Source organism: Callorhinchus milii, unplaced genomic scaffold (genome assembly GCF_018977255.1).
Source record: "Callorhinchus milii isolate IMCB2004 unplaced genomic scaffold, IMCB_Cmil_1.0 Scaffold19, whole genome shotgun sequence".
NCBI classification, from domain to species: Eukaryota; Metazoa; Chordata; class Chondrichthyes; order Chimaeriformes; family Callorhinchidae; genus Callorhinchus; species Callorhinchus milii.
The window spans coordinates 7,395,110-7,422,315 of record NW_024704760.1 but is presented as its reverse complement, the minus strand read 5'-3'; the positions used below and the strand labels follow the sequence as shown (position 1 = coordinate 7,422,315).

Here is a 27,206-nt window from a genome sequence, read left to right as displayed (position 1 = left end):
CATTTTAAATTTTAAAACGGTTGATTTTCAAAACAGGTTGAGCGTCTTTTGTTTAACAAAGATTTGCAGTCTGTATATAAATATATTCTTCAGAAGGCAATCATTATGTAATCTTAGAAGAAGCTATTTTATTTCCTGAGCCTTGTAATTACAATCATGAACTTTCCCTCCAAGTGGGCTGGCTTGAACATTTTTCTGTGCAAGTAAACTGCCAAACTTCGAAAATCGACATCATTTTACTTCATCTAACATTCAGTCCTTCAGCAAAAAATATATTTTTTCAAAGGACAAACAATTATATATGGCTGGTACAGAACATGGTGTTATCGCAACATAACCTAATGTAATAGAAACATCTGAACATATCATCCACTTCTTGGCTTTTCTAGTCTGTACACTTGACTAGCCTCACGTAGAGAGCATAACGCTACAACTGCAATTTGGAAACAATACAAGCCATAACTCATGATTTAAGAGCGTAGTTGGGAAAAGGCGAATGTAAGTACCTCTCACAGAGTGGTGAGTTTTGTTTGTGGCTCAAGCAGCCAGATGTAATAAATTGCCAGCATCTAGCAGCAAGAGTGCTATTACATTTATCCTCTCCGTCCAACTTCCTATGAGGTTATGCTACTCCTTGTTCCCTCATATTTTTCTCCTTAATAATATTCCGTTCTGGACATGCGCCTTTCCAAGAATATGAGGTGGGTGGCTGTTCGCCAGGACAAACATTGGTGAGCAGACATTCTAGAAAGTGCTAAAAAGTAAATAATCCTCACATTCAATATAGTGGATTTCACATCAGGAGGACATCATTTTGTGGGCCGCTGCTGTGTGCAATTGGCTGCCGTGTTTCGCCCACAAAATACAGTCACTGCACTTTACAGTATGTTCTGTGAAGCGTTTTGAGACATCTCGAAGACGTAATATATCACTATGTCAAATCTAAGGATTAGTATTATTAGCAGCAAGTGCTTCACAGGATTTCACTGTAAAGTGCAATGAGTGTATATTAGCGAAGGCTAATTTCCTCACAGCAATGTCCCACAAAACAGCATCACCAGTAAATAGGGTTGTTAACATCCACCTGAACAGGCAGACGGGACCTTGGTTTAATGTTTCCTCTGATGAATTAAGAGAGGACATTATAGTGGTGTATACAAATTTAAATTGGCTTGAAAAAGTAAACCAAGAACAATGCAGCAAGACAGTAGAACAAGAGGGTAAAGATTGAGAGTTGCAAAGGGCAATCTCAGGGCAGATAACACGATTTTTTTCGATACTCAGAGAGTAAAGGAACAGTGGATTCACTTTAAAACAAAACAGCTGGATACTATGATGGGGGGGATGCTAGGGTGGGTATTCTGGCAGCTTGATATCAAATGGACTGAAGGCCTACTTTACCCAAACTATTCTTGGGATCTTGTGACCTCCAAAAATGCAGTGCTCTTCCAGCCCAATGTACTGGAGTCTCAGCCTGGACTGAGTTCAAAGTCCCACTGTCAAATATTAGTTCCACCCCAGAGCTCCCTGAGCTCAGATATCCTTTCAGGGTGAATGTACAAAACCTAGAGGAAAGGAAGGAGATTTAGACCGCATTTGTCCCAGATAGGGTGGATCATCCACTTTAGTAGGGACCCAGTAACAGGTCCACAGCCCACCTAAACTGTGGTAAGTGGAGTCCTAGAAATATGGGAACCAGGGAGAGAACAAAGATACCTAGCGTAGCTGCATAATTCACCTGCGACTTTAATGGCATTTTGAAGAGGAGAGATAAAGCTGAAAGATCACTTGCCTGTACATGAAGGGTGCCACCGTAGCTGTGTTGGGATGACTATTCTGTGTGGGAGAAGGGAGTTTGATAACATTGCTGCTCACTGACATTTTTACCCCACTGGAAAACCGATGCTTGGGAGAGCTGGTCGAGGAGAGGGAAAGTTCCGATAAGTTCTCGCTCTCATCTAAGAGCAAGTTGGAGAAACTGTAGGACTTCCAGTTGACATCAGACTTCCACTGTCTTTGGTTTGAACAGCTCCTGGGTTTCTCGGAGTCGGCTGTATACCCAGAACTCGACAGGTGCAATAGATTGTCGTTTGAAAGACTGAATCGGGATTTACACTTTCCCCGAGGAGGAAGAGTTGAAACTCCTTTCTGCATCTCGTTACACACCCGGTTTCTCGTGTGGCTTAGGTCTGCAATCCGGGAGTTTTTTGCAGAAAGCGCCTTCGCAGTCGAACTGATCCTCTCGCTCGCTCTCTTCTCTTCTTTCTGACTCCCTTCCGGGAGTCTCGATGAGGTCTTCTTCATACTCTGGTGAGTCTTGCTCAAAGCGCGAGTCTGCTTGTGCAGCATTTGCGGGCTGCTGTACGTAGATCCTCCGCCATTTGTTTCAGTAATGCATAACTCAACCTCCGCGAATTCCGATGAGCTGTCTTGCTCCCTGTTGCTGGGAGAGATCTCAGGTCGATGGTGCCTGGCGTTTTTAGAGAACTTGCTCTGATATTTGAATTCCTCCACTACTCCGTTGGCATTAGATAAGCCCTTTTCATTTCCTGAGGCGAGCGCTTTCTGACAATCATTTAGCGAGGGAGAGGCAGAGGGATTAAACTGCCTGGGAGTCTGTTTGGATGACTTCTCTGTCGGTTGCTTTTTATTAGGCAGCGGATTTCTGGTTTGAGATACGGATGAAACATGCTGGTGCCTCGTGGTGGAGCCGAGATGGATATTCCCGTTCATGACCGGCAGCTGTGACAGACCGTCAGATAGATCTGAAACAAAGGGGAAAAAAAAAGAAAATCCGCGTTGAAATATAAAGGTTCATTACTTTGTGGATATTTTCCCCCACTTCGTTCATTAGTGGCCATAGCTGAATCTGTACAGTGTTACGGGCCTACTATTTACATCACGTTCAAGTCATTTTTCATGCAATCTTCTTTCATTACCTTTGCGAACAATACTTCACCCTTTTCTTTTTTTTAAAAAAAGCATCTGAGGGAAGCAACAGGAATGTCATATGGGTTTAATTTCAAAAGCAGTTCAGGAACAATAGAAAAAACAAAGTGGAAACTGCCTCTTAGACAGAAGTAGATCCATAGGTTGCCAGCATCACATTTCAAGTTAATATTGCCCTGGAAAGCACTTTGACATGCTTCTTTACATGAAAAACGTGCATTAAACACAAGTGGTTGTTTTAGAGCAAGCATTTATGCTCTTACAGATACTGTCCATTCATTACTGAAGACATAAAGCAGCATTCTCACTCCAACTTGTAATAAATAAAACATAACAAATAACAATAATCATAATAATCCTTGCATTTGATCTTTCGCCTTATCACGTCTTCCAGACGTCTCAAAGTGCTTCACAGAATACATTGTAAAATGAATTGACTGTATAATTTGTGAGCAAAACGCTGAGGTGCTGATGTGATCTGGAAAAGAGATACCAAGGTTTAAACTGATCATTAACTGAATCAGAAATCCTCACAGCGTATTTTAAAAGGTCGCGGAAAATTTAGATACATCTACAAATCAAACACGCAGCAGCTCCCATAACCAGGCTTAAGGTTTTCCACATATTGAAGTCGTGAGATTGCACCCAGCAACTTAACAACATTGAAAACGCTCGCATTAAAGTCTTCGGGTGAGTTTGCGGCCTATGGCAATGAGAAAACAGCCAAAAGGAGTGTAGCCACAGAATGGGGCAGTGAAGGGATCTGGGTGAAGCCAGGCAATGGGGTAAATAAAAATATATAATTATCCTTCCATTTGATATAGCGCTTTTCATGTCTTCGAGACGTCTCAAAGCGCTTCACAGAATATACTGTAAAGTGAATTGACTGTATATTTGTGGACGAAACTCAGCAGCCAATTGCACACAGCACTTGGGATTATTATCCCTGGAAAAGCGATCTGCCAATTGACTTAACAACCAGGTTACTATTTACTGCTTGGTAAACAGAGGTGTGTGAAGTAAGGAAACTTGCCCAACATTTCGCTCTGCTGGGAATCGAACCCAGGACTCGCTTGCGAGGCGAGTGCTCTAACCGCTGAGCTACAGGACTCCACAATCCTGCATAGAATGGACACCATAGAATGTCATCTCCATCTAACTGTTGTCACAGTGTACTCTGTCGTTTCCTGAGCCCTCTTCCTTTGCCCGTTTCGCCTTATGGTTTTTCTGGTAGTTTAGCATTATTTTCACAGCATGTAGCAAAGTATAAACTAGGCATTTTACACTTGAAAGACGGGAATTAGTCTCTCTTACAGATCACATCAACTTTATTTGCCAGGACTACAGACTGGAGTGATAATGAGATTTTCAGTGATGAGTGGCCACTGTAAAACCATAAAAACTTACTGTAAATACAACAACTTGATTTACTTTTCACACTAAAGAAACAACTCAAAGTGCTTTCCAGAGCGACATTATTTGAAACCAGATGGCACAACATCCCGAGGAGCAATGCTTCTCCTGTGTGATTTGCAGAGTAAACTGCCTTCCTTTCTCAGTTTTGGCTTTTAACATGAACCATTTAATGAGCATCAACTTTGACGAAACAAATTGCAGTGATATTTTTGTTGTCAGTGACTTGAGTCAATCATTCCCAACTCCGAAGCTGCGTTCTATTAAGATGGTCGGAATATTTCAAGACGACTTCAGCTGCCAAGGAAATTATTTGTCCTTAGGTGGTTTCATAAGTGTTAGCAGCATTTAATAATAATAATAATCCTTGCAGTTAATATAGCGCCTTATCACACCATTGAGACGTTTCAAAGCGCTTTACAGAATATATCATAAAGTGGATTGACTGTGTATTTGTGGCAAAATGCAGCAGCCAATTGCGCACAGCAGTGTCCCAACAAACAGTTGCGGAGTTTACATCTAGAATTCGAACTCCACAACACGAGTTACGGATTCATTGTAGTTGCTAACTTGGAGAAAAGGTTGTGAGAAATTAAAAGTACAAATGTTTAGAGATCTCCAGTCTTCATCAGGAAACACTAGTCACTAACCACACTATTCCTGATCTTCCAGAAGCACAAAACATTACAAAGAAAACTACAATCCATTGCCCGTCTCAAGCTTGGGCAAACACCGCTGCAATAAAGACACGATCCCATCAAATCTACATGATGTTCACCCAAATGCACGTTGCACACTCCATCACTGCATATTCTCCCAACAGATACTGGCTGTTGGCATCATGAATACTGTAGAGACAGTGTCACTGAGAATTGTAGTGCGCCAATGCTCCAGACTTTGAAGCACGTCACAAACAGAAAAGTGCATAATACATTAACAACAATGATAATCCTTGTATTTTATACAGCGCCTTATCACATCTTTGAGACGTTTCAACGCGCTTCACGGAATATACTGTAAAATGAATTGACTGTGTATTTCGTGGGCGGAACCCGGCAGCCAATTGCGCACAGCAGCGTCCCCACGAACAGTCGTGGATTGAATGGCCAAATTTTGTTTGTTAAGGGACTGTTACCTTAAAAAAGGTTAAAATTGAGTGCAAGAGATGCAAGTTTCTTTGCACGTTTTAACCGCTGAGAACAGTGTCCGTCAGCCCGGCTCAGCTGGTCTACTTAATTCCTTCGATCAATTGACTTTAGCTGCGCTTGAAGGTCATGGCAATGTCACTTTGTCTGCTTTCCCACTGATTAACCTGTCAAGACCAGTAAAGCCCACGAGTAAAACTCCCATTTAATTCAAGACGCCACGATGATATTCCCATCGCAAATAAAACTAGAAAAGCATGAAATTAAATGTGTAAAATGAAATTATACTTCACAGCATCTGCAGCTTCGTTTTATACCCTTCAACACTACGCTGCTTAGAATCCAATAATAAGACTGTAATCCTAAAAAAGACAACCCTTGCATTTTATAATTGGGAGAACATCTCAAAGTGCTTCACAGGATATACTGTAAAGCAGGGTGACTGAGTACTTTGTAGATGAACGCGGAAGCTAATCTGCGCACAGCAACATATCCCACGAACAGTCATCAGGTGAATGACCAATATTATCTGGGGGGCTGTTGGCCTAACCACCGAAATAATCTTCCTTCTCTAATAATGCCTTGGGGTATTTAACATCCACCTGAACAGGCAGACAAGCATCTCTGACAATGCAGTGCACCCGAGTCACTGCATTGGGGTTTGAGCCTAAACTGTGAGCTCAAAGTCCCAACATGAGGCTTGACCCCACAAACTCATGACTCAAAGGCGAGAGTACTACCAACTAAACCAGCCAGGCTGACACCTAAAATAATATTGACTTTAAGAGTCATTCATGAGCACATGGGGGAAAAAAGTCACGAAACCTACCAAATAAAGTAGAGCAAGCAGCGTTAAGTGCACATCAACAGATGGACCACATGAAGTGCACAGCTCAGGAAAGGAAGCTGAGTGAGAATAAATAGTTATTTCTGCTACAAAACAACAACTTGGATTTGCATTATTAATAACAATGGTGAATAAGAATAGAAACTGTGGTTCAGGCAGAGATGATCAATGGATTCAAGAGAAAATGTGATGATTATACGAGGGAGAAGGAAAGAGATGGATATGGGAAGGAGGTCAGGATCGCGAGAGGAGACTAGGAATTGTGGAGATTCATGTTTGTGAAAGGCTTATTTGGTGGTGTGCAATCTATGTCATTATTCTCCTTTGTAGGTGGGGAGAACAATCAGGAGACATTGCAAGAGAAAGTAGTCAGACATTATCAAATGATTGTTGGATTTCTGCATGAGAGTTGGAAGAGGAAACAGTTAAATAATCGTATTAAGAACTGGTCCATTTTTACTCGAGTATATTATCCAAACGGATAAATCGCTGGGGTAGGTTATTTTATTCAACAAAAACGACAACAACTTGTTGAGAGTGGGAAGATGCCTGATGGTGTGGTCAAAGCAGAAGGTCTTGAAATAGACCATGAAGGAGATGAGGGAAGGGCTGAGGGGCATGAAACAGACCAATGCCTGCTGTGTAGAGGAAACAGGAGAGTTGGTAGGGTTTTAGAAGATCACAGAGATAGGATGGGGCAAGACCATGGAGAACTCGAAAGACAATGTTCCAATGAAGTCCTTAAGGAATATGTGCACTGCAAAACAAATGCATTAAATAAGTTAAAAGCACTTTGCAAAAAGCAAGATCAATGGAAATAAATTCAAGTTCAAGCGAGGCTTAACTAATGCAGACTGAGCAGTGAAAAGCATCTGTAGTTATATATTTCCTGAATGAATGGTGCCATTTTTTAACATTCACAATGGTGGGCATTATGTCAAAGCAAATCCTAATTTCTATGATTGGAAGTTTGTTTCTGAGAGAAAATATATAATTGCCACATCAAAGTTAGCAACCAAACTCAAATTCAACTGCTCACATGTGCAGCTCGACTTCTAGACTTCAATGGTGTAAACATTTTGAAATTATTTGCTTCCTTAAAATGAAATGACAAATCATTCCTTTGGTTGGTAAAGTCGCATTGAAATAGTCTGACTATTATAATGGGACACTGTGTCAAGAGTTAGGAGCGATTAAATCAAGTTCTAAGATGGTGTTAAGACAAACGAAGAAGTCACTTAGGGACCTGATGGGAAATGGGGATAGGACAGGGTGGTGGGATTGAAAGTATAGCTTGCTCTGAGAACTGGTGTCGACTCGCTGGGTCGAATGGCCTCCTTCTGCACTGTAAACGTCTCTGGATTTGAACTCATTACAATTTGTTCAGTTGAAGTTTGGAAGCTCTGAGATGCTCTCTCCTTGGTGAAGGGCGTGACATAAGTGCAAATTGTTGTTGTTGTTGTCGATGCTCATTGAACTACCTTGTGATAAAGCCCAAAGGGTGAGGCTAGTTTGGGTTTCAATGGCTTGGTTTACAAAACAGACTTTATTTTCTTCTTCCAAAACTGTAATGAGCTGGAAAATACGCCACTAAATTATGAAATCAATGCCGGATGTGTTCAGATCTTAAAAGTGCACAGTAATCCTGCATAAAGGCTCAGCTCTTGGATCTAAATTACAGCCTGATGTGAATATTTTGCAGTGGGTATTTTTCTGCTGTTGCTAATTTCAATGTCCTATTTGGCAAAATAAAATGCTGGTGGATGGTTTCCATCTTGTTCCTAATGCTATAATACATCAGATATCCCAGTATTATCCAAACACCAGTTATAACAAAAAATATTCTGTCTTTTTGATATAAATGCCTTATCATATAATTGAAAAGTCTCAAAGCGCTTCACTGAACCTACCGTAAAGCATGGTGATTGTGTATTTGTAGGAGAATGCGGCAGCCAATTTGCACACAGCAATGTCCGAAAAGCAGTATGAAACGAGTGACCAATTTTATCCAAAGAAATTCCCTTCCCTTTTCAAACGGTGCCATGGAATCTCTAACAGGCAGACGGGACCTCAGTTTGACACCTCATCCAAATGGCACCGGCTCCAACAATGCAGCACTCTCACTCTCACTAGCGTAGCAGCCTCGGCTGTGAATTCAAATTCCCAATGAGGAGCTTGAACCCACAGCCTTCTAACTCACGAGATGAGAGTGTTACTGACTGAGACAGCTGTTCGAATAACTGAGTTGAAAGTGCAGAAATCATCACCACAAAGAAACATGCATTACGTACCGTGGCAGTAAAGTGGACCAAAAATAATTTGCCAGTTGAATGCTGACGCTATAACTTATCCTTTGGAATTTTGATCGGACGAACCACAACACACATGAAGCCTTGTCCAAATAATTGGGCAGGAAAAGTACTTTTGGAACATTGACAAACGAATATGCAATGGAATAATGAAGTAACTGGTTTTAAGTAACAGGAAAATAACTTGAAATGATATAATCCAAACACTCACTGAAACTCTTAATGTACATATTAAATTCTCCTCTCCCCATATGTTCTACACTTCTCTCCAGAAAAACAAGTGGGCAAATGACCTCTACCATACCATAAAACTAGTTACTTGCAATCTTGATTATTGTTGGTGGGAAAACATGGAATCTGTCCTATAAACATTGTTACGAGCTTGTCCCAAAGAGACAGAGCCCTGGTCCTGGCTGACTTACTTTCCAGTTTCTCCTCCCTTTGGAAAGTGCTAAGTATCCACTTGGCTGCTCCTTTTGACACTCCTGCCAAGAGTAAGAGTTTACCATATAGGGAGCTTTCAGTCTGAATTCCAATCCTATCGCTCCAATACTGTACACAGTTAAACAGTTTATTTATTGTTTCTTAAGGTGAAAGATGATAGCTCTAGGAAAGGGATAATCTGCCTATACCAACCATCACTGTCCCAATGCAGCCTCAAGTTCTCTCTCCCCCACGCACACCCACTGTTGCTCACTCCAAACCTCAGGATGATTCTTTCCCCATTTCCCACAAGAGTCTCTTGGAAAGAAGTAAATGCTAATCTATGTTAAATTAAGGATAATTCTATGCTGTGAACCTGCAGCCACAATGAACAGGCTTGATGTTGCCCATCCTCTGGGATGACATAGCATTCTATTAGCTGACAAAGAGAAAGGATCCTCATTAATCAAGGCTGGATTCATACAACAAATTGTAGCGCCTTTCAAATTGGGAGGACATCGCATGTTCTGTAGCTAGCACGGGTTGCACTTCAGACTTGGAATTCCACCCGTTCTTAGCCCTTTAAGCCTTCCACCTATTTTGCACATAATTGTGGAAAATTCTTCAATTCAATCTTCATTTGGAAACTATTCTTGCCAAACATGGTTTCCAAGTTAAGACTGAATTTTGAGACAATACAGGCTAAAACATGATGGAATTTATAGGTACTTGTTCACTTAGTTCAATGGAATCCTACATTCTTACTCTGTCAGGAGTTAACTATGCACAAATATTCTTACAAAGTAGAATGTCAAATACAAGCAAATGATTTGATGAAAGAGACAATTCTGTGGGTAACAAGGTTCAAGCACTTTGAGATGTCCTTCCGACATGAAAGGTGATATATAAATGTAAACTGTATTGTGTATACGTATGGTTTTGCTGCACAGTAGCAAAATAATTTACTATGCAATCAATAACACTTTGGAAGAACGTTTTAAGAGTTGAACAAGTGCAGTAGCCTGTGAGTTATCCAATGCTAAGCATTCACATGTTATCTAGACAACCGTTCCTCTTCAGTTGGTTGCCAGCTTCTGTTGGTCATCAGTGCTTCTAAAAACAACGCTGATTTCAACACCAAGGAGAAAGGAACAGCAGTTCCCACAGGATAAATCCTACAGGCTTGAAAATATCTTAAGCTCCTCAGTTCACACAAATCGAGTGTTGAAACTAAGGACGAGAGCAGTTTGTACAGAGTCTGACAATACAATGCAGTTCACATTTATACAGCGCCTTTGTGTCAGGAGGACATCTCAAAGCACTTGACACTGCTGGCTGGGTTGGGCACCCAGGCTGGGGAGGGATGGGGTCAAGGGAAGAGCTGAAAGAGATGGAGGAGAGGAAGATGACCAAAAGCATGGTCTTGATAAATTGATATTCGCTTACAAATAGTGTCACTATTCTTCACAGTAATTACTATGAAGCACTGTCACGAAGCTCTATAGATATTGCAAGTGGTTCCTTACATTCAATGCTTACTTATTCAACTTCCACGCAATATTCCATGTGATCACATCGCATGATAATCATCACTTCACACATTGGGTCTTTCCACATTGCCTCCAATTTCTTAAAGGAGAGAACTAGGTAATAGCTATCCATCAATTTTGGTGTTTTATTGGTCAGCCTTGTGTCTGACCCTCATGGAAACTCTTCACCATGCTTAAGAATCTGAACTACACTGAGGTACAGGTTAGCAAGAGGCAAGGCTTCGGGAATCCAGAGTGTGCATTGGGGCACTGCTAGAGTTTAACCAGCTAAAGCTGCATAGCTAGCCATAGAAAGTACTGTCTGGCAAGTTTCCCAATCCTTGTCCAGCTAGGACCACCTTCCCCATCCGTTAGGGCTTTATAATAATAATAATAATAATAATAATCCTTGCATTTGATATAGCGCTTTTCACGTCTTCTAGACGTCCCAAAGCGCTTCACAGAATATACTGTTAAGTGAATTGACTGTATATTTGTGGGCGAACGCTTTGGCCTGCAGGATGGGAGCAGAGTGGGAATAAACACTGCTTCCAGTGTCCATCCTGCTCTCCAAGTCCTGCTGATGAGCCACTTTGGCTGGTCTCCCATCAACAGTGATAGAGAATTGCAGACCCGCCTCGTTCAGGAACTGGACTACTGAGACAACCACAGGAGGGTTGACTTGTTTCCAACATTCCATTGCCAAGTACACCACCTTAAAGCCAGCACAGCTCCAAAGAAGATCCCCAATCCCCTCCCCCCCACCCCGAGGAAAATCACTAGAATTTGGTATTTAAAAGAAAATGTTAAATTGGCAAAATAAGAACCTAAAACTTAGCGTTCGCTCCCTCTATCTCTCTCTCACACACACACCACTCACGTATATACACATACATAACCACCCCCGCCCCCACAATGCTGGGAAAGATTCAGTGTACGATTCAAGGACCATCAATTTTTTATCAGTTTCTGTTTTATCTTCTTTGTACAATTGACAGACATGGTTATGCACTGCATTGCAGGAGAATAAGAGCTCATATTCATTTGCTGATGGGTATGGAAAATATAGGTCATCTCTTCAGAGCCAATCTGTGTCCACATGCAGTCGGCAGACAGCAGACTAAAGCAACATCAATAATCCAACCAAGGAATCAACCCGCTGGTTTGTGTAATCTTGAGAATGTGCAGCAGATCGGAAGCTCAAAATCCCCCGTTTGTGTAACCTTTCCAATCTTAGCTATCCGCACAGCAGCTCATACTTTACCCATCTGGACAATATGACTTTTTTTTCATTCATTTCACAAATGCTGCACTCCAGAATTAAGGTGTGGGAGAGGGGGGAAATAAAGCCTAAAACACAGGGGAAGTACTAAAATAGTTTAAAAGGCTTTAGAGCAACAAGGATATTCTTTGCCTAAAAATACAGTCAGTGCACCGCACAGTAAAATCATGTGAAGGCACTATATTGATGGTCAAGATTATTATTATCTACTCTGGAGGCAGTTTTCTTTTTCAGGTTCCTCTGTGCAGCTTTGTATTTGCGTGCTAGTGCAAAATTAATTTTTACAAATGCTTTATACAGATGGCAGAAATGGGTCAGATATTTAGGCAGAGACTGCGTAAAGCGTGTGAAGTAAGTACGCTACAGTACTCTGCTATACATCTCTACAGCCTCATCTAAGTGCATGAAATTTATGACCCTAAATGACCCTACTTCTGGTGATTATTTTTTAGCAGCTTTAGAATTTCTGGTGCCTGAACAGCAATTGCCTTAAGCCTCCAAAGATGAGACACTCAGAGGGAAAGGCAACACTTCAAATTCTCTGAGAAAAGAACAGTCGGCAAACTTAACATCTGGAAAAAAGGTGATCTTATTTTAAGCCCAACGCAAAGGAAAGGAAAAAGAAATTATTCGCACATATATAGGTCGCTGATGATACAGAGTGAAGCACAGCAAACCACAGCAGACCTGAGGTTTGAGTCCTGGCCTTTGCTGAGTTGGCTAATCTCAGCAGCAGTAGTGGTTGTGCTGATTTAATTGGTCTGTGCCTACGACCTTTGGCTTGGCTAAGCATAATCACTGTCTCTGCCGCGGAGGCCTGGCTCAGTTGGTAGCACTCTCGCCTCGGAGTCTGAAGCTTGTGGGTTTCAAACCCCGGGACTCTAAACTCACAGACTAGGCTGAGACTCAAAATGCAGTGCTGGAGTGTGCTGCATTGATGGAGGTACAGTCTTTCGGATAAGACGTTAGGACCAAGGCCCTGTTCAGGTGGACGTGAAAGATCGCACGGCATATGTATGATATGTTTTTAACACCATCGGGATTAGCACTGAACAGACGAACTGTAAAACTATGCCCTCAAACTGAAATTATTCTGCTAATCACACAGAATACATTTCTCCCAGAATAGAAGGGGGGGATGAAAAAGTACATTAATGCGTACAGTGAAATACAGCGGCCTGCAGGAATATCCCTTGGGTCTTCACTGAACCAAAGATCAATTGCTTGGCATGTTTTGAACTCTACTAATTGAAGGCCAGAAGGAGTGTATTTGCCATTTCGGGATGGCTTCACTGATCAGAATTGCATTCATCGGAAGTGCATCAAGAAATGAACAATGTGTTCATCCACCTCACCGGGCTGTCAGCTCTTAAATTAAGGGAAATGTGGGAAACGAGGTGGATTATTAATAAGGGTACAAGGTGGTACCAACATGATGGGCTGAGCAGTTATCTTTTCTACTAAAAATGTCTGTGTTTCCAAATGTCCAAAAGTAGACAAGCGCTTTGCTGTCTGTCTGCTCAGCCCCCAAATGACACAGAAATATACCCTCTCTCTCTGTCTGTCTCTCCCTCTCATCCCTCGATCACTACACAATAATCTTTACATTTGATATTGTCCTTGTAATGTAATGTCCAATCCCACAGGACTTTGCCGGGTCGTGTAGTGACTGAATTTGTGATAAAGAATCTTCACCGAATAGCGCCATGATATCGGTGATCGAAAAGCCTTCTAACAGATCACTAGGTTCCTGGTTCGCTTTGGAATTCCTCCCCCAATGCCACAAACATATGACAGAGAAGTGCAGGGACTTCAGATGATTGACACTTATATGGAAGATTAACCAGCTTTGCTTTGTCTGGTTAATAAGTATTGTTTTGTGAGACTGAATATAGTTAACATGTTTATCTATTTGAATAGTTTATATGTAAGAATACATAAATTGCTGCACATGTGGCTGTGCATGTCCTTGTGTTTAAACACTCTTGTCTTTAAGTACCCTGGGACTCTATGTATAGAAATGCAAGTTGTTGTTGTGTTGTGAGAATACTGATGTGTATCCTTTACGTGGCAAGGTGAGGGAACGTATTTCAACCTCAAGATCCTCACCCTTGTATTCAAATCCCTCCACTCCTCTGCACCCCCCCTACCTCTCTGACCTCTCTCCTCAAAACAGCGCCCGTTGCCTTCATTCCTCCAGGTCTGGCCTCCTCTTCGTCCCCCAAATCCTCCGCCCAACCTCAGCGGCCGTGCCTTCAGCCACTATGCCCCGAGGCTCTGGAACTCACTTCCTCACTCCCTTCGCCTCACCCCCTCTCTTCCTATTTTCAGGTCTCTGCTGAAGACCTTTCTCTTCGACCGCACCTTTGGTCACTTTCCTCCCCCTCCCCCTGGCTCGGCCCCGGGATCCGTTACTGTGAAGTGCTCTGAGACGCCGTCCGGCGTGGAGGGCGCTGTATAAATCCAAGTTGTTGTTGTTGTTGTTATTAATCCTCAATGCTCATTTAAAGCGGGAAAATGTTCAGAGTTAAGTCTGGTTTAAAATTTATAAAAGCGCTGGGGAAATCATGATCGGTGGTTATGCGAAAGCCTGAAAGGAAGTAGAAGCAGACTGTGGTGAATCGCTTGATCAGTGTTTCAGACGCTAATTACAGGATCCCAAGTCTTTTCACTGGTCTACATCTTGTACAGAGCTGCTTTGCAACCACGACTCACTGACGTGCTCGCTCAGATGATTAAAAATTGAAAGAAAACAAAGGCAAAGCTGTTTATGGATGCACTGAATCCAAATTTATAAATAAACCTGCAACGCATTAAGGTAAAATACTGTATTTAACGATATAGCACTGGCTCACTTGTAAAATTCCTACATGAATTGGATGTAGAGCTCAAAACCACGCGTGTAACATACCTGTAGTGGCATGTTTATTTACATATTCTGGCTTTGTTGATAGCATTTTCTTTCCCCAAAGGATCCCTCTGGATTATGAACAGTGCTCAACAGAATTACAAAAGTAAAGCCCTCAGCACAATAGAGCACAACAAGGTTCCCACACTTTTCTAGGCTTGATTAAATTGAGAACCGAGTTCAAAATATTTCCTACTGCAGGAACTAAATGGTAATATCTCATAGCATATGTTTTAGGGTGTTGGCCAGCTTTCCTCTGTCTGTGCAAACATCACTGCCAAACTACCACCCTTCAGCTGTTTGCTGTTAATAAAATGTGCAGTTTGCTCAGATTTTGCTTTGACAATGCTTATCCTAGTGTTTGAGCGTAACTTGATATTCTGCTTAATTATGCTGAGTATGCCTTAAACTTCGGAGGTACCTTTGAAAGATACCGAGGCCCATTTACATGATAAGTGCAAGTTGCAAATCTTTGGCTAATTTATGGTAAATGTTCAAGCTTCCATGGGGAAGAAATACTTACTCCAATCGTAACAATAATAACAATAATCACATTTGATGGAAACATATTCAAAGAGCTTCACAGGATTTTCCTGTGAAGTGTAGTGACTGTGTATTATTTGTGGGCAAATGTCCCACAGACATAAAGTGAAACACAATTTTTTTAGGGGATTGTTGCCAGGACAACAGGATATACTTTATTGAACAAAGCCATGGGATATTTTAACATCCATCTGAACTGAACAGGAACACGTGGCCTTGATTTAACATGTCATCCACGGCACCTTTGACAATTCAAATGCTCCCCAATCACTGCTCTGGAATGTAGAGTTTAGAGTTTATTAGAATGTATTCTAAACTATACAAGTTCAAAGTCATGAAGTCCACAGATCAGAGCCATCTGAGTCAGAGGCAAGAGTGCTGCTAATTGAGCCAGGATGATTGAAGTAGAACAACTACCTCAATGTTAGAGCAAACAGCAAAACAGGAGATACAAATCTAATGAGCGTGAAGATTATTGTGGACCGCCTGGTGTTTTCCATCAGAGTAAAGATTCTCAACGTTAGCCATTTGAAACCACCAAGCATCTAAACACACTACTTTTGCATTATTGCTGTTTCCCAAGCATAAGGCAGTTTCCAGCGGCAAACAATAATGTGCAATGGGCAATTTTTCCTTCTCCGGATACGGAAAGCTCAACCGCATTCCCGCTAGACCCAACAAATCCCACTGGGATTGGGATCTCCAGATAGCTCCACACTGGGATGATGTGGTATCGAAACATTGGGAGAAACGTTGAGCAGGTACATACATTTCCTTACGCCATACACCACACCTGGTGTATGGCGTAAGGAAACTTACTAATTAGGAACCCGGTTGTTAGTCGATTAGCGAATCGCTTTTCTGGGTATAATAATCCCTTCAAAAAATAAATAATAACAACTTGGTCACTGTTTGTGGGACACTGCTGTGCGAAATTGGCTGCCGCGTTTCTCCCACAATGTATAACAGTCAATTCACTTTACAGTATATCCTGTGAAGCGCTTTGAGACATCTCAAAGACGTGATAAGGCGCTGTATCAATGTAAGGATTATTATTATCCCTGAGTGATTCGGACAAAAATCTGGTAATACGACCCTGGAGACTGACCACACTCCAATTACATGTGGACTTCCAATAAGAAGAATAGGTTTTTTTTCTGAAATTCCGCTACTATTATTTGGTAAGTGCACATTGTGTGGAAGAAAAATCCAAACCCTCTTAATGTTACTTTGTGTGGAAATACAGTGGAAGCCAGTTAGGCTGGGCACATCGGGGACAGATGTTTGGTCCGGCTTAAGAGGCATCCGAGGTTAGCAGGAATAGCATTCCAGCCCAGCAGAGGAGCGCTGCTGACGCCGTATAAAACTGTTGTTTCACTTGGAGCAATGTTAACTAATCAAACATGACACCAAGTATTTTATTCTGGGTTAAAGTTAAATTCCTGTTCTCTGACAGAATTCGGTACAATATATTTACCTTGGTGTGGCTGCAAAATACCTTCCCGCCAGCAGATGTGCTTCCTCCCTCCACGGGGATGGGGCTAATTAGCGGTGGCGTTGAGGTGATTGAGACTTGTAGCTTCTTGTGAATCGATGTGTCCTCCATCTATTCACGAGCAGCTCAGCTGTCAATCAATCGCGATATTCCCTCCCTTGTTCCTTCCCTGTTCCTCTGCCCAACCCTCGGACCCCCCTCACTGATTGACAGCCCAACTCAAGCCGCTTGTGAATGGCTGGAGTCGGCAGTCATTCAATCTCAGACTCCCTCCCATCACCGTCCCGGAGCCCCTCGTGACTGAGTAAACGCACAGAAGGCCAGAGTGAGTACGTTCAGTGTTGACCAGCCTGGCATTTGGCCCGAAGTAAGCGGATTTTTGTCCGAATCAATGGGCATCTTTAAAACGGGTAAGAAGGGGATTAAAAAGACATGTCCCTCAAAATCACATTCGATTCAGAAATGTATCTGGCATGACACCCGTACTGGATCTGCATGTCATGCAAATTTCAGAGGTTAGCGGGAAAAAAAGCCTACTACTTATCTCCTAATATTTTTTATTACAAAAAAAGCCACAAATTTGAACAGTATGTTCAACTGTAATATTAAATGCCCAAATACGTACATCTTTCAGTACTGTTTAAAACTAACTTTCAACAGAACTCAGCAATCCAATTGTTCACAAAAATCTAAAGCTATTAGCCCAGTTGCAGCCTGAAGCAAAACCACAGAGTAACAGCTGATCTGGCATTCGAGCAGTAACCAGCTTTGCTTTCAGGACACCGCTTGGAGGCTATAGTCCTGTCATAAGCAACGCACATTTCCCCCAACTGTGCAACAAGGGTTTTAAACTGTACGGGGGAGAAATTTCACCTGGGTTCAGATTTGCTCCGGTTTTCCTTAGCATTGCAGAGCATCCAGAAATTGTCATATTGTTGAATTCAATCCCAGCTCTGAAGCTGTTTTTCTGCAGTTCTTAAAATAATTTACAATAATAATAATCCTTAGATTTGACATCCTTCAATTTCATGTCAGGAGGACGTCTCAAAGCGCTTCACACGCAGTTAAGAAGCTATCAAATTCTGGATGCTGTGAAACGTTTAATGCAAATTAGAGTAACTCTCGATCCTTGTGGAATTCCCTGCCCTAAGTTTACAAAACCTCAGCTACCGAAATACTTTTCCATTATCAATGATTGACAAATTGCCGAGAATCATTCTAAATTGTCTGAGCAAATGTCGCTCAGTAACACCTTTTGAATATATATGCAGGAAGCTCCACTTTCACCTCTACACTCCACACGATGTGAGCGGAAAGCAGAACAGCATATCTTCGCTTTGGCTCAATTGAGAGGTTTTTGCTAACACATGGATAACATTTTCTTGCTGTAAACCACTGCGGTCAAACCGGCAGATGAATTTCAGCAACAAGTTTCTTGGAAATCGTTCTGCGGCACTAACAGAAGACAGCAGCGGAGATCGCTAAGCTGCAGTTGATATCTTTAAAAAAAAGTTTCAGTTGATTTGCTGTAAAAGTTCAGAGAATGGCACAGCAAAAGAACTATGTTATCACTTTACCACTGATTAACGGTTTTTGTGTCTGGGCATTAAATAACATCTCGTAAGTTTGTTAAAGGGCACACCCTGCCTATAAATCTTACCACGTTGATCCTTCAAACCTTCCTTTGGGAATCATTTACTTTTGCTGCATCAGTTTTCCTCATGTGACAGACCCACCTCAAAACTGTAATGTTGTTTAATTTACGAAAAGCATTTCATTAGCACACCGAGAGAGAAAAAAAAATCACACAACCAGTCTCCCTCAACGCAATATTGGCAGCTTCTGTTACATCATTGCAGAAGGATTTTGAAATATAATCCTTTTTTTAATTAAAGAAACGAGAAAGACATTTGGTGGGGAAACAAATAGAATATAGAAGATTGCTCACTTTTTGAAGGCTTTGTTTCTACAAACCTCAGAGCCTGAACAATGTTCCCGAGGAAATCTTTTCAACTTGTATCATAATTCAGTTTAATTCACCACCGTTCAAATGGGTTTGACATTGAAAGATGCACTGGAGCACATTTAATCCTTACCTTTCTGACTCCCGGATTTGCACTGCAGGAGGCTGTGTTTGTTCAAACTACCGAAAGTTTGTGCTGGTCTGTTCATCGCTGTCAGAGACCTGGTATCACTGACTGCTGCTGCCCGAGCAGAGGGGCCAGGAATCCTTAAGGGAGGAGAGAGGGGGTGGTGGAGGGAGGCGGGGGTGGGGGGGGGGGGGGGGAAGGAAAACAAAGTACTGTCTTGAGTGTAAATATAAAGCACATTCAACAGAAAAAGGACAACTTCTTCCACAAGAGCAAGGAGACTATCTAAGTCGAACCACAAATGGAAACAGAGCTGAAATCAGCAGGGAGGGGGAAAAAAAGAGAAAAAGGTCCAATTATGCAAATCCCCACACAGAGACCAAAGAAATTACCTCACTATCCTTTAGAAAGAAAGACGATATGTCTGCAGTGAGCGTCATAGAATTTTTCTTTTTTTCTTAAGGTCAGAAACTGAGGTTCGCAGCCACAGAGTTCAGCTGCTAGATACTGAGGAAGGGTTATATCAGCTGCTCATGACTGAAATCACCGTCAGGTAAGAGCGTGCATGTCGCTGATTGATTACAAGCAAAAAGTCATAATCCTCTTATTCAGCAGTGGCAAACACAGTCCACAAAACAAGGCTGCCAGGATTCAGATCGATCTGCAGGGCGGAAAATACCATTGTGTCGTTGTCCGCTTTGAGATGTGGTACAAATTTCCTGTTAAAATCGTTGCAATCTGTTTCTGGGAGAATTTTGTATCCAAGTCAGAATGGTCAACAAAAACCATCTTAAATTTGAAACGAAAAATGCAGATGCTCTGTCAATATTTCATATTTATCACTTACCTATATACTAAAGATCCAAGTTTAGAATAGATGATGCAATTTCTAGGTTTTTAAAAAAAAATGCTTAGCCTTGTATACTCCACCTTATTAATATAGTAATAATAATCCTTGCATCCGATATAGCGCCTTATCACGTATTCAAGTCGTCGCTAAGTGCTTCACAGAATATACTGTAAAGCGAATTGACTGTATATTTTATGGGCAAAATGCAGCAGCCATTTGCGCACAGCAGCCAACCACAAATAGTCGTGGATCGAGTGATCAAATTATTATTATTATTTATTGATAGATTTTTTAAAGGGATTATTACCCCCGGAAAAGCAATCCGCCATCGACTGACAACCGGGTTTCTACTTTACTGCTAGGTAAACAGTGGCGTGTGGACGAAAGAAAGTTGCCTAACATTTCGCCCTGCCCGGGAATCGAACCCAGGTCCTCTCGCTTGCAAGGTGACTGTTCTAACTACTGAGCTGCAGGACTCCGCACATATTACGGAAACAGTAAGTTTGTATTTATGTTTGGCCCCACACAAAGTTTGTGTTTTCTTTTTTGACCCATCCACCTCGCAGGGAAATCCTGAAAAGCCATGACTTTTTATTCACCAATTCCCTCAGATTTCTCTCAAATAATCTTGCAAAGTGGATGTTGAGGTACAACAGGTGAGAAATTCTGCTTGTCATTGTCTTTTATGTCAATGGGATTCTTAAAGCCAGGAGAACTTAACCCAGGCTCCTTGTTCCCTTCGCCAAATGTCATTTTATTCCCTAACTTCCTGTCAATAAACATGAATTATCTTTATTGCTGCCAAGGTAGTGCGAGTTTATGTCCCTCAAGCACACAACTTCCCAGTAGCTGTTTGGGCCAAACACTGCCTCAGAGATAAGGGCTTCGGAGGGGCAACAAACAGTAGTCATAACAACAGTTGTACAAATTATAATATTATTGTCATTTAGGGAACTGGAGGCCTTTTGGGTGTAATTTGGGTTGCTGCCTGGACCTGCAGAAATTTGGCAAGTGGTATTTGTGTTTACAGAGCCGTGCTCAACCATTATTAACTTTATCTGTGTCAGTCAGTCTGGCTCAGTTGGTATGCTCGCTCTCGCCTCTCAATCAGAAGGTTCTGGGTTCAAGACTTTGAATTTACCTGGGTCTAGGCTGACACTCCAGTATTATAATCTCCCACTATTGTCTCTTTCTGTCTTGCACCATCCACAACTCTGATCTCGTCATCTTCTGTCCTCCACCTAAATGTTTCCTTTGTCTTTCTTTCCCTGCCCCCTTCTCTGTTTGTCCTTATATTCTGCTCCCTTCCAACATTCCCCAGTTCCGAAGAAAGGTCATAGACCTGAAATGTTAACTAATCTTCCTCGCTCCATAGATGCTGCTTAACCTGCTGAATGTTCCCAGCAGCTTCTGCTTTTACTCCAGTGCAGTGCTGGGCATATGCTGCATCGTCGGAGGTGCTAACCTTCGGATGAGATGTTAAACTGAAATCCCAGCTTCAGATTGTTAGGGACTTGTGCCTTAGGTTGGAGGTTCAAGATTTATATCAACCTGAGTTTACCTCATCATCTCAGCTGACACACTACAGTGTGTAGTTCTGAGGAGGTGCTGAATTATTGGATACGTTAGATATTAAACCAAGGGCCTTATTCTTCAGGGGGACATTATAAGTATCCCATTGTTCTATTCGAAACGAGGAAAAAGGTGTGTTGGCCAACAATTAAGATTAATCCAGTTTAATTAATCAGTTATCTCATAGCTGTTTGTGGGTTTACTGCAACAAAATCTGCTATTTATACTATAACCATGGTCACCACATTTATAAAGTGCTTTTACAAGGTAAAAAGGTGGCAAACGAGAGATAAGGTACCACAAAAAATGCAAATTCTTTCTTCTCACACTGCAGGTCCTCTTAAAGGATGGATGAAATGTACCTATTGGCCAACTGTTATTACTGATATTGACGTTATATGTTAAAGATCCAATGGTCCTATTCAAAAGGAGAAGGGAGTTTTCCTGGTGTCCTGGCCAACAATCTTCCAGATAGAATTGGTCATTCGCTTCATGGCTGTCTGCGGGACTTGGCTGCCGAGTTCACCTACAGATACAGTCACTGCACTTTGCAGTAAACTCCAGTGAAGCACGTTGCGACATATTGAAGATGTTATAAGCGTTAAATCAAATGTTAGGATTGTTATTATTGTAAGGCGAAGGATTGAAATTCAATCACCAGATCAAACCTTGCATTTCCACACTGTGATCCACTCACAGCCATCATTCCACATGTGTTTAACACTCCCCCCACCCTCCCCGCACCTCAAAAAAAACAGGAATTACTCATTGTATGAGAGAAACAATTAACTTATATCGCAGCTCGACTCAAAAAAGTCTACAAATGTTTTAAAATAACAGGATTTAAAAACCATGAGTGACAATACAGAGATACTAACCTGGATTGCATGATTAAATGTTCCTCGAAGAGCAGTGTAGATCAATGTACTAAACCCAGTGACCAGATATTGTGTTGATAGTAGTTAGTGATGTACAATTGGCTGCTGTATCTGCGGCAAAGAAAACCAACAAAATAAAGATTTCTACATACAAAAACTGGATCACAAACCTTAGATTTTAAACAAGAACTCCATAATAATCTTTGCATTTAATATAGCGCCTTATCACGTCTTCTAGATGTCTCAAAGCGCTTCACGGAATATAAACAGTCGTGGATTGAGTGACCAATTTATTATATTTTTTTGAACTAATTATTGAACTAATTATTATAGCCGGAAAAGCGATCTGTCAATCAACTAACAACTAGATTCCTACTTACTGCTGGGTAAACAGAGGTGTGTGGAGTAAGGAAACTTGACCAATGTTTTGCTCTGCCCAGGAATCGAACCCAGATCGCTCGCTTGCCAGGCGAGTGCTCTAACCACTGAGCTACAGGACTCCACTTATTTTATTAATAAGTATTAATAAGTATTATTAATAAAAACTATCATAATAACTAGAAGTATTTGAACATGGAAAGTATTTTATTACAGCAGGAATTTTAGTTTTTAATTTGATTTCCAATGAGGGATTAGAATACTACTCCCAAGTAAAATATTACTCGAGTATGTACAGCTGTGTTGCTGATATCACCCATATTTTTCATACACACGATTAAATATTTGTTAAAGTTGAATAAATCACACCACAACTCCGGTAATTAGTTAGTTCCCTGGAATCCACACATGCATCATTGTCTCTACAGCAGTTTTCATCAGCACTCCAAGAACTCCGTTGGCTTGCGCAGAGCTATTCACTGATGAAGTCGAACTATAGAAGGCTTAATAATAACAATAATAATCCTTGCATTCGATACAGTGCATTATCACTTCTCAAAGTACTTCATACAGTAAAAAGCAGAGATTAGTTCTTTCTTGTGACAGTGACAGTGTCTAGAAACACTGACTGTCCAGCGCCTTGGGACGTCCTCCCGACATGAAAGGCGTCATACCAATGTAATTTTGTTGTTGTTGTTGTTGTTGTTGTTGTGTGTGTGTGTGTGTGTGCAATGTGGCAAAATAGGTCACTGCACCTTGAATAACTAACACAACACGTACACCAAAGCACATTTAAGTCCTTCTGTACAAAGCAATCACCCCCATCACTCACATTCTGAAGGTCTTCGTGGCTTCTGCTTATCAGGTTTTGAAAGTTTTGCTCCAGTTTTTATTCTCGTTGACCTTGGTTATTTGGTTTTACTTTAAAAATATTTCTCCTTCCTCTCACAGGAAACCAATAAAACCCACACCTGAACATAGGCAATCTGAATCCTCTAAACGCAAAGACACCTGGTTTTATTTAAGGAAACACATCAGAGTCGGATGCGAAGGAAAAGATACCGTTTCCTCAGCTCTAACTGTGAAAAGAGAACTTATGTTCTTTAGAAACTGGCCTTGGGACAAAACCGAATGTAGAGCCTGCAGAAAACAAGACTCTTTATGGTGACTAACTAGTTAGAGGGAAAAGGAGACTTGTTAAGGAGTGCTGATATTTTTGTAGAGTATTAAACCTAAGTGGAAACATACGGCACAAAAGCCATTCTTCCCATTGCGTTTATAGGGTGTGTGGAAATCTCTCAATGCAGGAAAGCAATGATTAATGCTGCTTGGCGCTTTATCAAGCATAGACACTGTGATAAAAAAAAACTAATTCTCTTGGTAGCAGCTGAGTATTGAAGGGAAAGATGACTTTAACAAACCATGCAAACGAAAATCATCCCAGGCTGCACACACAATGGATCCAAACCAATAAATGAGCACCTACCACTGTAAATTTTGGATATGAAGAGATTTGTTTTAATTAGTCTTACTTCACATAGAGATTTTACCAGAAATGCTATTTGAGAATTACATCCGTGAATTAAATAAAGAAACTAATGCACAGCAGTAGATCGCATTGAAGACCCCCAATGTAGGGAAAAAGGAACGCTGATCTCATTAAAATTGTGTGTGAATGGAGAAGACATTAAACCAAGATCCTGTCTGGTTGTTCAGGTGGATGTTAAAGATCCCATGGCGCTATTCGAGAAGAGGAAGGAGCTTCTCCCAGTGTCCTTGTCAACAATCCCCTGGACAAAATTGGACACTCACTTCATGGCTGCTTGCTTTGAGACATTTCAACGTGACGAGGCACAAAACCAAACGTAAGGATTATTATTATTATGACAAAAGTTGAAAATCCCCAAAGGTTGGGTGGGTGGAGTGATCCACAGTTGGAAGTTCTGGACAGAGAAACTTTTAAAATGGTAAGGAGCAAAAGCTTTCTTTCTGGAACGAATAAAACTGTTTAGTTTTAGAAACCACAAAATACTCAGCACAAACTTGTTAAATTGTTCAACAATGAAAACTGGAAAGCAGACGGACTGAATCGTTACCTCTTTCATCGGCCTATTTGCATATGAATATGGAATAAGCACTCTGGGACTCTGAAGGGTAAGTTGTTTGTTGGGAGTATAAACACTGGCATTGAATGGCATGTTTCCGTGCTGTACATTCTATGTAAATCTATGGGTTGTGCAATCTAGGCTTTAGAAAGTAATTTTATCCGTTTGGATGTTGCACAATATGTTCAGTTCCGTTTGTGTAGTTATTTGCAGGAGATGTTGCAGGACATGCATCCTTTGTGGGCAGCAGATAGACTAGCGACTTGAGTCAAACAGTTGATTTATCAGCCACAGCACGATAACTACTTGCAAATGTTTTAGTCAAGTTACCAGGCTCTGATTTGCAATATTAAGGACAGATGGGGTGTGAGATTTATGAAGGGACACAGATTTATAGCAGGGATCCAAAATGCCAGTCTATCATTTGTCCCCATTTTATATTGCATAGAAATAGGATTTTTGGCATATCCAAAGCAAAGATGGGTGTTTGAGAAATATAAGTATGTTTGCTTGGATCCGATTTAAATTGGCGATGTTCTTTAACCCAAACCCAAATAATATTCATCAATAAAAATCAATTTTCTACAAAGCCTAAAGGCAGCGATATTTGACAGCATGGTAGAATAGGAATCCGCTGTTCTGACAGGCTGTATTATCCCTTCTGATTGACATCCAAAACAGTATTTATAACTGAAGAAGCTATTCATCACCAGTAGATAGTGAAAATACAATCTGGCCGCCTGAACTTGATGTCAAGTTTAAGGGGAGATGACGAAGATAAGCAGAGTCTCCTGGGCACTGATTCCAACGTAACATTGCCTGTCAGTAGAATATTGCAATCAAGTCAATCGGCCTTGGTGGTCTCGACAGACAAGTCCACGGTACTCCACAGCACTGCTGATGGCAGAAGAACACACCTGGCTCATCAGCAATAACAACAACTTGCATTTATATAGTATCCCAGAGCGCTTGACAGTGGTGAAGCACGACGCCAAGCTGGGGGGTGGGGGGGTGATCGTAGACACAGGCGAAGAGGAAGGTCTTCAGGCACAACCTGAAGATTGGGAAGGAAAGGGCAGGCCGGAGGGACAGAGGAAGATTGTTCCAGAGTTTCAGGGCATGGTGGCTGATAATGCGGCCACCGATGGTGGAACGGAGGGTGCAAGGGACGTGGAGGAAGCCGGAGACAGTTGAGCAGAGGCAGTGGTTTGGGGGGTAAGCAGATCAGAGAGTTGAGGAGGTGCCAGGGCATGAAGGGATATGAAAACGAGTGTGAGTATCTTGAAATCAATCCATTCAGCGATAGGAAGCCAGTCGAGCCTGGTTAGAACTGGAGGTACGAAGTTTAATGCTGGTGAATATGTGGGCGGCAGAGTTTTGGATCAGCTGGATCCTGTGGATGGTGGAGCTGGGGAGACCTGCAAGGAGGGCATTTGAAAAGCCGAGACGGGAGGTGACGAACACATGGACAAGTGTTTCTGCTGCGCGTAAGTACGGTTGGAGGTGGGCAACGTTGCGGAGGTGGAGGAAGGTCTGGCTTGGACACTTTCAAGCGTGCGATGAGTTAAATCTTAATCTTTGCATGGCACTATTCAAAAAAAAAGAAGGGAGCTTGTCCCGGTGTCCAAGCCAACAATCCCCCAGATAACATTGGTCACTCACTTCACGGCTGTTTGCGGGATGTTGCTGGGCGCAAATTGGCTGCCACGTTCACCTGCGACAGATGCAGTCACTTCACTTTACAGTATATCAACCTTATCAACCTGTCCACTCAGTAGAATCAGTAGAACTACCCAAAACTCCCATAATTTTCACTGTACTTTGAATAACAAAAAAAGTCTTGTAAAAATTAAATGAGACAAGCACAACGGAGTATTTTACATTTGTTTGTTAGGGAGTTGGGTAGTGGTGCTCTCACTGTTGAGTATTAAAACGTTAACTTTCTAACAATGGGATTCTTTGCAGATGTACTGAATTGTCGCATGTTTTCTGGATATCATTAATTCTGTACTGTTTGGTTCTTTCAAGTAACGAAATTCAAGATGGTCTGAATTATGCAGGAGGCACCTCTTTTGTTAAACTGCTTCTCTTTCATTTTTCAGATACCTCAACTTCATTTACCCGTACATTTAAAGCAAAATCTGGTTTATAATCGAATCTACTTTCTTCAAAGCCCTCAGCTGTTTCTGGGACACGTTTCGAAATGAAATCCAGAATTGAAAAGCAGATGGAACACGTCAGGCCATTTGAATTGCATGCACATTTGCAACAGCATCTCTGTCCAAGGCAGAGAACATCTATCTACATTTTAACTGAGGAAGAACATGCATTTCTAAAGGTGAAAATGTAAAGAAATAAACTGCTTCAAACGCACAAACTTTCATTGCTATACTGGTGAGCTACAGTTTGTGGCCACTGGACGTAGATTTGTAATATAAAAATTCCTAACGTATTTTAGAACAACCTCTAATCTCTTGGACCCGAAACATT

General features: G+C 41.5%; 2 protein-coding genes across 2 annotated transcripts in view; both read right to left on the bottom strand.

Moving 5' to 3' along the window:
* The window catches only part of LOC103179107 (neuron navigator 1), a 183,081-nt gene extending 180,902 nt beyond the window's left edge, over nucleotides 1–2,179 (bottom strand). The window contains exon 1 of the mRNA XM_042342049.1: nucleotides 1,793–2,179. Within this exon, the coding sequence (XP_042197983.1) occupies nucleotides 1,793–2,154 (362 nt within the window). The 5' untranslated portion in view covers nucleotides 2,155–2,179. The remainder of the gene's footprint in view (nucleotides 1–1,792) is intronic.
* A 4-nt stretch (nucleotides 2,180–2,183) lies between these two features.
* On the bottom strand, nucleotides 2,184–22,320 carry LOC121850448 (neuron navigator 3-like). The gene is made up of 4 exons (XM_042342255.1): nucleotides 22,234–22,320; nucleotides 18,940–19,073; nucleotides 2,221–2,765; nucleotides 2,184–2,189 (listed from the first exon to the last, which is right to left on the bottom strand). Exons 1-4 carry the CDS (start codon nucleotides 22,242–22,244, stop codon nucleotides 2,184–2,186), a joined length of 696 nt encoding a protein of 231 aa, XP_042198189.1. The 5' UTR covers nucleotides 22,245–22,320.
* Between the last annotated feature and the right edge of the window lie 4,886 nt (nucleotides 22,321–27,206).

Coding starts and splice junctions, on each gene's coding strand:
- LOC121850448 (XM_042342255.1), bottom strand. Junction 2,766..18,939: donor CAAATCCGGGAGTCAGAAAG/GTAAGGATTAAA, acceptor CCTTTGTTTCAG/ATCTATCTGACGGTCTGTCA.